The 11,785-nt window shown below is 35.6% G+C and overlaps 1 protein-coding gene across 4 annotated transcripts in view; it reads right to left on the bottom strand.

Moving 5' to 3' along the window:
- Cacna2d1 (calcium voltage-gated channel auxiliary subunit alpha2delta 1) overlaps positions 1 to 11,785 on the bottom strand; it is a 419,594-nt gene that overhangs the window by 196,806 nt on the left and 211,003 nt on the right. For all 4 annotated transcript variants that reach the window (XM_021163867.1, XM_021163869.1, XM_021163868.1 and 1 more), the window contains exon 4: positions 4,729 to 4,788. In XM_021163867.1, the coding sequence (XP_021019526.1) occupies positions 4,729 to 4,788 (60 nt within the window). The remainder of the gene's footprint in view (positions 1 to 4,728; positions 4,789 to 11,785) is intronic.

Genomic DNA, 11,785 nt, shown 5'->3' with positions numbered 1-11,785 from the left:
TATCTGGAGAATATCATCCTTAGTGAGGTAACCCAATCACAAAAGAAGTCACTTGATATGCCTTACACTTTCATCATGAGCACAAATGCTTAGATAAAAGCACCAAAAGTTATTCTACCTCTTTTTCATTAGTTTCCTTTCCTGATGGTAGGGAACATTAATTTTGTGCTCTGGCTCATTTTAATCTATTTTTATGATGGGGCAGATTTTTAAGGAGCATCAAATAAACAGTAATTACAAAAGGTTTTGTATATAGCAATAATGTGACAAAAATATGTAAGCTAAACAACCAGAGGGAAAAATTATGAAAGACTAAATTGAATCATAGGCTGGAATTATTTTGATGATCCATCAAATTCATTTATTCACTTATGGAGACTGCAAGCCATCCTCCAATTTTGAGATGTAAAAAATTTGTCTTTTCATATCCAGCATGTACAGCAAGTTGTCTCAGAGAACACTGTTTGTCTCTATTAAAATCAAAATAAGCACAGTATGTTTCCTCATTGCACTAACCATCCATGCTTGATTGACATGGATGATATAATTCCATGAAATGAATAGTGACAGATGAAATAATATAGAATGCCTACTTACTCACACAAATATGCATTTTTGAATGTTATAATATTAAAGGAATATCTTGATACATGGCTTAGTAAAATGTTTCTGACAATTACAGAATTAAAGTTATATTTGAGTACTAAATTAGCCTGATTGACTCAATAACATTCAACTCCACCAGAAAAATTTTCCTCCTCTAATTTATTTTCACCATGCAGCAGAATCTAAAACGGTTCTGCGAATGTTTTATTTACTGGCCAATTTGTAGACATCTCCACTCAGCCTACACAGTAACAAGCTGGCACTAATAAGCCATACATAAAGATCCTAGTTATTAAAATACAAATTAGGCACCTCTTATGTTTATACATGTGTAAGTACAATTAATATTGCAGGCTTAGTTGGAAACAAAATTGCTTTAGTTAACCAGCCGTTGCAATGCAATCAAATGAGATCTCAGATGCAATTGGAAAAGATCTGTTTGGTGGAAATAATAGAAATTATTTCATGCGGAACAATTAGTTTACCAAGCTTGCCACCCCCACTCCTACCCACCTGCCCTTAATCAAATGATGTGTCCATCCTAAGTGACATGATATGCCTCCTTTAATACCCATACGTTGCATGGAGGCCTGCCAGACACAGCTGGAAGATGTAGCTTATTTACAAATATTGGTTTGAACTTGTAAATGCACGACCACATACATTTTAATCTAGTTAGAGTGTGTGCCCTTTGTTCCCTCCCGAGTTATTAGCAGCACATGCCGAATAACAGAGCGAGCTGGCCAGTTGTTCCCTTGAGTGTGGACTCATGCGGGGATGAAATGGAGCTGAGGGAGTGGGAATGACAGGAGCCTCTTCCTGTTGCCAGCATTGACTGGACTGCCTTTGTTCTTGCAGTTTACGTGATTTCTCTACTTCACACAGCAGGGGATGTTAATCAAGTTTTGCCGAAGTAATATTAATGAAACTCGCCAACTTACACTTGAGGGAAGAAGCAGAATATTATATTTCCTTTTGAAATGTTAATGTAGCTTTTAGGAAACTCTGCCTTCTAAATTGCCTTAGTGTTAAATGACTAAATATCTCCTTCACTGGTGAAAATAGTCAAATGCCTTAAATCATAAGAGAATTATAAAGTGTAAAAGGAGGACATTTTGGAATGTTATATTTAAACTCAAAGTAAACATTTTCAAGTGTTTGCTTAAAACACTGACAAAACTTGCAATTGTTTTGGGTGCTTTATCAAAACAGAGACCTGCTGCCGATTACGGTTAACCACCAACCAATTTGAATGTTACTCTCGACTTAAAGGATTGACTTAGCTTTGATACATCTACAAATTATAGAAGTATCTACGTTTCAGAAACAGATGGGAGGAGAGGGTTCTGCTTTATTGCTTTGTAATCACTGGAACCTTAAACTGTAGTAAGTTTACTTCAGGTTGTAGTCTCCAGGAATAGAAATCCACACATTTTAATGTTCTATCCCATCATGCTCTCCCTAAGAGGATGCTGCTGTGCACTCTTGATTAAAAGGTAGGCATGGGAAGGACACCAACCGTCAAACATGCAGACCATGGACAGATGGGTGCCCTTCAAACAGGAGGCTCTGTCTTCCACAAAGTTTGTGCAGTAAAAACGGATCCACAGGATCTGACCTGTTTTCCCTTTAAGAATCTCTTTTCAGAATAATATGGTATAAATACATCCCAAATGCACAGTAACTCAATGGGAACTTAAGAATAGAGTTTGTTCAAGAATTCTGCATATAGTATTATTTGATAGGAACATTTAATCCTAGGTAAACAATTATTTTCTATTTAAACAATTATTATCTATTTAAAATTTAGTAATGGCTTTTGTATAATTTTGAACACATTTGTTATCCTGAATGAAATGTTCTAACAGTGTTCCCTACCAGTCACAGTGACCACGGTGCATAATAGAAGTAACAATTTTATCTATAAAAAATTTACATCTCACAAAGAAGAGCATGACATGAAATTCTTGGCACCTCATTATTCAAACGGTGTCCTGTTGGAAATGAGTAAACTAGGCAAAATGTTAGTTGTGCCTTCCAGGTGATGATATTGTAGATGCATAAACTATGCATCAGGTAACACACCTTGAATGCTCTGTGATAATTCATGCTCACCTACCACTTTTCTATAGATTTTTTTTTTTTTTTTTTTTTGGTTTTTTGAGACAGGGTTTCTCTGTGTAGCCCTGGCTATCCTGGAACTTACTCTGTAGACCAGGCTGGCCTTGAACTTAGAAATTCGCCTGCCTCTGCCTCCCAAGTGCTGGGATTAAAGGCATGCACCACCACGCCCAGCTACCTACCACTTTTCTATAGAGAAATAAAATGTATTGTTAAAGTGAGGCCTTAGCATCAATGAGCCCAGTGGCCAACAGTTCACAACACACCTGGAAAGAAATCTTCAGTCTAGGAAAATCAGCTACTGACTTAATACAGCAACAATGGTAAAGAAGGGATTAGGATAAGCCTATGCCAAGTCTTTATTTTTTAAAGAAAGACCTAAAGTAATAAATGATTTAATGAAACAAAGGTTTTTTTCTCCCCAAAGAGAAAAGGTTTAGCATCTATATTACAGAGGAAGACTGTGAGATGTAGATGATACTTGGAGTTCTGCTAACTACCCAAGATTCAGATTCAAATGTAATCACCAGCAACAGCACTCTAACAAAACCACACAGATACAACCTCGTTTTATGTCTATGATATTGTCACAAGTCACCTTTAAATGCAGAAGAAAATGTAAGAAAACATTCCATCCATATAAATCACCAAAGGTATTCATTTGGGTCACTTGTCTTTAGGCTTTATTAAAGAAACACAATTTTAAGGTCATTTCACTTTTCTCAAAGTTATTAACTGCATGCTAACCATCTCATTCCAAAAGCTTATGTTTTTCAGTGTTCAAAGTGCTTATGAATTTTACTTGTTCAACATTTTTTTCATATATTACCGGTGACAATCTGACCTTTATTAACCTAACCATGACAAACAACCCTGAGTAAATCCAATATCTAATAAGGCCCAACAATCCAATCAATATGATCAATTCACTGAGAAAAGTCAAGTAAGGTGGTGTGGTTAAATAGGATCACTACTTAATAGATTGTGTGATACAAGTTAGTAAATAAATAAGAAGAATCAGAAATGTCAAGCAAGGAAGCTCATAAAGAATCATCATGTTATTTGAATTAGTTTCCTTCTCTATAAAATGAACAAGGGAATAAATGAGCACAACGTGGTGACACTCCTTCCTAGCCCTAGTGATACATACGTTTCTGAACTTTAAACCTGACAGCTTTTAAAATAGGATCTCAGAAAGTATCATTAGCTGGTTGTCACACTCTAGTCCTTATTGAAATAGCATCAATGGGCTGAAGGAAGGTTACATGTCAGCAATAAGTTGTCTGGGCTTTATCAGCAATTAGACTGAAAAGATATCCATTATAAATTTAGGCATGAATGTCTTACAGAAAAACCTTAGGTGACAATTTGAGATCAACTTCTTTCACTGGCTATTAAATTAGATGTGTAATGTAAAGTTCATAACTTACAGGGAGGTTCCTGTATTTTTGTAAAATTAACCAGCAGGCCTTAGAACACAAACCAGCTTATCAAATAAAAAAGAAAATGGGAGATCTAATGCCAGCTGGCATGGCCTATAGTAGTCCAGAGAAGGAGGAGGAGTGCTTCCAGCGAAACAGAATCAAATCAAACTGTAAGAGCTTAATGCTTGCTTCAGTCACTTCACACATCAACACCAATACAAAATATGTGTCTCTTGTTATAAGCCAGTTACATGCATACTGGTTTTCAAAATAGCTATAAAGATTATTCAGAGTGCATGATTTAATGTTGCTTTAATATATTTTCAAGTGCCTATAAGAATATAAGAACATATGAATATATTTTTCTTTTCTTGTACATCAGCAGGAACATGAATATTTCACCTAACTTAATTGGTCCTGGTTACTCACAAAAGAATAGAATAAATTTTGGCAGTTTTGGGTCAAATTCTTATAACACTGTAAAAATCCATCACTGAATATATTGCAATGTGACCAGAATTATGCAAACAAAAAATACTGATTAACTTAAATGAAGTGATTATAAAAAGGTCCTTACTGCAAAATCTTCCCTCCATTGGTGGGCTGCTTGGACTTTCTCTGCTTCCATAGCCAGGCGCTGAAAAAGAAATGGTAAATCTTAGACACACATGACCTGGGCTACAGGAACATGGAATTATGTCCTAATACACTGTCAGCTCAGTATAATTAATTATGATGTATGAAAATTAATAGATAGCATTTACTTAAGATCCCTAGGTAACAAAGCAGTTACCAATTGAAGCTAGTAAAGTTGAAGCTACAGCAATAAAAAAATCTACTGCTCTTAAATACAACTGTGGAATAAAGGTTTTCCTTCAAGGAAGTATATTTCAACATTTTGTTTTTTGTTTTTTTTTGGTTTTTTGGGTTTTTTTTTTTTTGTTGTTGTTGTTGTTAAAACATTTGAATGAAGGGAAGATAGGATACTGATTGGAGTATAATCCTGTTCTTAGTAAGCACTTCCAAATATTTCAGTCAGTAGAAAGAGAAGGATGTTTTGGTGACCATATAGATCAATGACTATATGATCACCAAATAGACACATTTATAATAAAGAGTATGAGATTTACTATTCGCTGAATGTATTCCTAGATGTTTGAAGGATGATTTTAAAGACTGTGAACTCAGAATACACACACATATGGAAACAGTTTCATTTCAATTCCTTGTAGTGTGATGAAGCAAGCAGGAAATGTAGGATGCCTCATCAACTTCAGGTATGTTTAAGCTGAATTATAGGGGCAGATATAGCACAAACTGAACAGCAAATACATTTTGAATATAAATATATTAAATTCACTTTTAAAGAGACAAATAACAGTTAGACTCTTGGAAAATAATAGTCACAAAATGGTTTTGTAATATATGTTACACTTTTTAAGTAATATTTGCTGGAATTTGCAATTCCTATGCATCAAGTATACATCAAATCATCTAAGCATCCCTTTGGACACTCTTTACATTAACATGTTCTGTCCTTTAACACTACAATATGTTCATTTTTCTAAACTATTACAAAGGTCTTATCAATGACTATGTAATATATAAATATAATATATGATATACATCATATATTTGCATACTATATAAATATAATAAATATAGGAGACTCAACCCCTTGGTCCTTGGTCCTTTGATTTCCTCATATGTGTCATGAATTTGGATATGTGAACACACACACATGAACACAATTTAAATATAGATTTTATAACATAAAGGACACTTATTGTGAGAAGCTGAAAAGTTTTAGAAACCTAAATATAGCAAGTTAAATGTATTAAAAAAATAAGTATTTTTTAAAAGTTGAAGTACAAAAGTTGCTAAATTTTATATTCTCTGCTGGAAATACAAAATTAGGAACTCATTAAAAATATACTACTATTATATCTTTATTCATAAAGAAAAAAATGAAACTTTAATCAAGTTTCATAAATGCTCCAAATCCTGACTTTTAAGGTAGTCTGTGTTATAACTAGCACATTCACTAACTGCTCTTTCTAGTAGCAAAAGACCAGAAGGTCATTACTTATAGAAATTGACATGCCTTCTAGACACTAGCAAGCCTCTAATTAACTTCTTTCCAGTCAAGTGACATTTTAAAAGCCAATAATCTAACACTGAATGCCATAGGGAAATTGCACTAAGACTAATAAAATCCCCATCTAATAAAAATGAATATTTTACTGTTAGCTAATTTCCATCTCTACAATGGGATATATGGGTATGTCCTATAACAACTACTTATTTACAAAGAAAGAAAACATAATTATGGAATTGGTATTACCAGTTTTGGAAGTCAGAGAGCATGAACCCTTCCTTCATAATCAGCCGCCAGTAAAAAGAGGAATGAAAACTCTAGGACCACAATAACTGGCTAGAAGAAAGGGACCAGTGCCTGTTTTCTGGCCACAGTGGAGACATGGCATTCTAAACGATCGGGAAGGTCCCAGGCTCATCCAGCCTTTAACCTTCAGTAATCTACAATGTCTATATGCAAGAACCACCCAATTCAATTACAAAAAGGGGTGGGGGATTACAAAATAAAGTCTCCTAATAATTTAAGTAAATTTATTATTTTGCAGAAGGATGGACAGAGCTGTAACATTATTATTATTATTATTTAGCCATGGCCTCTCTAGTAAAAATCCAGAACACTAAAAAATTACAGCCACTGGGCTGATAACCACTTGGACAGAAAATTGTATAAAGGAGAACTCTGAAAGACTAAGTAAGAAAGATTGTTGTGAGTGACACTAGGATGGACTCTATAGAGAGATAAAAAAATTAAAATTAAAAAATCCAGAAATTGTATAAAGTCTGCCTAAAATAAATGTAGGCTGGTACAATGGCTTCCTCATCCCTTGAGAGTATTCCACTGTATTATATGACACACCTATCTTCAACACTATGCTCTGAGTATCTTGTGTGGGTTCATTTGACAGAGATCAAAAGGACTGGGATGGAGAGGAAGCAAACATGAAACCCATATCGAACACTAAATTAAAAAAAAAAAATCTGTCCCATCAAGAGCAACTAAAGGAGGATCGCTGCTCTAGTCATGAGTACCATCAACTACATCTTGTCCTATTTAGTTTTGTCTCTGCATTCTTAACCTCTCTGAGTTGATGTTGTGTTCCTGGAAAAGCAGAACTTACTGACAGGTAAACATCTTGGTGACACGGGTTCAAACAATGCCCAAACACTGAATATACAAAACACACTTCATCCGAGTGGAGGCAATTATCCATGACAGGAAATATACGGCACTAGCCAGAGCAACAATGGCACCTTCCTAAGAATCGTCTTGCTCTCTTCAAGCAAGGATAGTCATAACTTCCTCATGATGACCTTGTAGAAGCAGAGGGCAGACAGGCAATGAACAACTAGAGCTTGATTTGACCAGTATGTCTTAGCTCCACATACTTCTTTGTCCATTGCTCCAATCTTTCTACCCTTGAACCAAAAGTCCATCTCAGCACCCAGAAAATGAGCTTGGGGTCCCTGGACTCCTTTGCTGGCTTTCTTCCCAGTGGGGTCATAGTGAGCCACCAGGCAGCCGAATCTCTTTACTTGCTATGCTGCAGGCTGGCTGCTGAGCTTCCTTTATCTGGACTCCCTGAGTCTATACTTCAGCTCTAAAAATTCCACTTCCAATACCTAAATAGAAATGTTAAGTTTAATTCTGTTTACATTATGACAAAGCTGAGAAGGTCACCTAAATGGCTTTTTTCAAAATGTATGAGAAAATCATTTATAATAACATGATGCATTTAAAATTTACATATCTATCTCCATTGATTTGCACATTAAAACAAACAAACAAACAACAACAACAAAAAGAACCAAAATACCTTAAAGATGATTTTTACAGGCTCAGTTTTAACAAAGCAGACTGGTCACTGAGCCTTCAGGCCTGGAAGATCAAGGTCATTGAACAAAGCCAGTTTTTACCTCCCACAATTCTATCAAAAGTCACCCATAAGACATCCATAGTGTACATATAGACATTGTTGGATCAACACTAAAACAATAACAGAAACCTATTATTTCAGGTTAAATGAAAAACAAAATTGCAACCTAAAATCATAAAATAAGCTAGTTTAGCAGCAGTCTTTACAAAGTCATCCTTCAAATGCAATCAGATTATCAGTAACAGTAAAGAAGCTTTTGATATGCGGTGGTCTGCAGGGACCAGAACAAATCCAAGCAAGCAGAATGGTAGCAGCTTATCAGATGAGAGAAAGGCCAGTTCCCTTGGAGGTCTATTCATCCCCAGCCTTCACTGTCATATCTGCATCTTTTCCACTGGCATTGAATTCTGATATATGACATGGAAGTCAAATAAAAGTAGAGATATATTGAAAAAAGACAGTCCTATCATTTCAATCAGTAATATTCAAATATATTTCCTCTTACACAAATAGTATTTTCTACATTTCTAAGTATTCTGCTTCCTGGGTTATGAATTAATTTTAGACTAGCTCTTTTCAAAAGAACTTTTGAGAACAATCAAACAATCATAAGCATTTCTTTAAAGAGCTTTGAAAGCAAAATATGGGGCAGCACAGGGCTGTTCATTTAAGAATCCAAGGCTGCTGACATTCAAATTTAAATAGGCAGTGTTGACTTAAAGAATTCATTCTAACAAGTTCTAAAACAATGCCTTTGATGGTGTAGATCAAGATTTTTCTCTTTAATAAAGGGCAACAGATATAAAGAGCAGGCTAATTCAAGAAAATACTCATTTTATGAGATTTTGATTAATGTACCGTTAATACCCAATAAGGGCTGGCAATTGGTGTACTGTACCTGTATTGACAGTCTAATTATCACTCTAATGGGTTTTACTAATTCTCATTAAAAGGTTCTTATAGGATCAGGACACACATTTGAATGGCCTAATAAAGGTTTTGAAAACAGCAGATTAAGGTGAAAGAACACACTTCCAATTTCTGAAGAAAAGTGCACAGACTTTGTTTCAGAGGATGGTGGTGGGATGGGCCTTCCGGTTGTGCAATTAAGTGATGAATTTAACTGTCTTCAGTATCTCAGATATTTGTGTATTTTACTACATTTCTATTTATACAATATATATGTGGAAATCTATATGGTGTTATTTCCATTCTAACCTCAAAAACACAATTTTATAGAAAAGATTGTTAGAACTGCAATCATTGAAGACCACTATAACATGCTAATAAGAATAAAATGAATAAAATTTCCTCATCTGTACCTATATTTCCTGTTTCTTCCTGTAGAAAAACTCACATCTATAGAAACGTATTGAAACAGATTTTTATAAGCTATTTGAGCTGGAAAAACTGAAACAAAACAAAACAAAACACCGCTTCCTTATTTGAGTAATTAAAGCCTACTGAAATCCTGGCATCTCGACCTGCATACAGATATGGCATTATCTTAACCCTGCAGCTATCTTAGATTCCAGGGAGAACAGAAGCTCTAGGGCTTTACTCTGGAGCATTGTCAGATTTTGGGGGGAGTTTAAAAGATGTAACAGGATACATTCCATTCACACAAAAGGTTTTTACTGACACTGAAGTACACTGGGTGACGGAAATTGTCCCTCATTTTTGGGCTGAGGGAGCAAAGCTGTAATTTTTAAGGAGTTACGAGAAAGGGAGAATCTTACAGCATTAGGAAGCAGGCTTAGTCAATATGTGACCTGTGTTCCATGACAGGTAAGGGAGCAGAGCATATAGGTAGGCATAGGCTATGTGACAGGGGTCACTCACTCTCTCTCTCAGGGTAGGGGTGTGAGGTTGGTTAATTTGTGAGCCATGCACAGCAATAATAAATAGTGTGCTACTTCTGAACTTGGGCAGCATGGTGGCCTGCTTCATAGGGACTGCTTAGGACCTGGTTACATGGGAGGTCCTAGTTCTCTAATAGCAGGAGTCATAATCGTTCAGAAGAGAGATTGGTGCTGAAGGTGAGAAGGGTGTGGGCTCCTTAGAAGCACCTTGCAGAACCAGAACTGAGATGACCATGACCAGAAGGCACTCTGTGAGGACACCTTACTTGTGGGTATCTCTTTTTACTCTGTCGTTTGGTTCTTCCTCTCTTTAAACCTAAAGACCACGTTAGTACCTTAAAGACAGACTTTGTGGATGCAATAAAAAAAAAAAAAAACTCCTGTCTGCTTTTCCCCATTACTGCTCTCTTTAACTGATAGACCAGAATGAGTAGCTGAGTCTTGCTTGAGACTCGGCCTTAACTAAAAGCTCTAGTGTCAATAAAATGGATCAAAATATAATTTTTCATAAATAGCTTAATATTGTGATTTGTGTAGTTTTAATTATTTATTTCTTCATTTTGTAAAACCAGAGATAAACTGTTACCTAGAAAGAACTTTTGCCCCTATATTCTATTGTCTTTGATAAAGAAAGGAACCCTGCAAACAAAAGATGAATGTAAACACCAACACAGCCATGAAAACTGCCTGTAAAATCTGCCAGGGCAATGGTAGCATGGAACTTTTGGGAGTTACCAACCAATTTCTTATTTGGCTTAAGGCCCAGCTCACAAGACAGAACATGTGCTCAACACTGCTTGGTGACCAAGAACCAGAAACTTGATAGCCCAGAGACCTAAGGTAAAACCAAGTACTACTCATTAAAAAATAAAAGTAAAAAGTACATGACTCGTGATGGTATTCTGCTATATTCATAGATCAGTACCTCGGCCATTTTCAGAGATGCTTTCCCCTGCCAGACATTAAGCAGAGAGAGAGAGACAGAGACAGAGACAGAGACAGAGACAGAGACAGAGACAGAGACAGAGACAGAGACAGAGACAGAGACAGAGACAGAGANAGACAGAGAGAGACAGAGACAGAGACAGAGACAGAGACAGAGACAGAGACAGAGACAGAGACAGAGACAGAGACAGAGACAGAGACAGAGACAGAGACAGACAGAGAGACAGAGACAGAGAGACAGGGACAGAGAGAGACAGGGAGACAGATTGAGAGACAGAGACAGACACAGAATGATCTCATTCTGCCATTTAAGCAAGGTTATTTAACTGAAAACATCATCCATAGCTCTATCCTGCTATGCCTTCTCAATCCAAACTTTACTAGTAGGCCTCAGGGATATTTTTGTTTCATTTATAGTTGATTAGAATTTTTTTTCAGAGTTTTTCCTTTTGTTTAATGGTATAAAAAAGGGATTTTTTTCCTGTTTTTTTTTGTTGTTGTTTTGTTTTTTGTTGTTGTTTGTTTGTTTTAAATCAGGGAAATTCTAAGACCTAAAGTGCATGGTAATACAATTGAAATTAATTGAAAATAACCTCCAATATTAAGAAACTCTCCTAAACTCTGACAAACATTGGTCTATCTACTCAGGTGTTCAACAGAAAAAGAATCCATTCTTTTTGGGGGATTATGTAAATCAACAGATAACTTTAATTTTAAATTTGTAAAAGGCTGACTAACTAGAGATAAAATATGCTAGGCTTAAGTTATTTGTGTCAAATACCTTAGCACATCTTTAACTATATAAAGGGAATCCAAATAAAATTATTCACCTAATAAATAATTACTATTGATTAAT

This window comes from Mus caroli, chromosome 5 (assembly GCF_900094665.2).
Source record: "Mus caroli chromosome 5, CAROLI_EIJ_v1.1, whole genome shotgun sequence".
Classification (NCBI taxonomy): Eukaryota; Metazoa; Chordata; class Mammalia; order Rodentia; family Muridae; genus Mus; species Mus caroli.
Note: the sequence above shows the minus strand (reverse complement) of the source record. Positions and strands in the feature narration are given on the sequence as shown.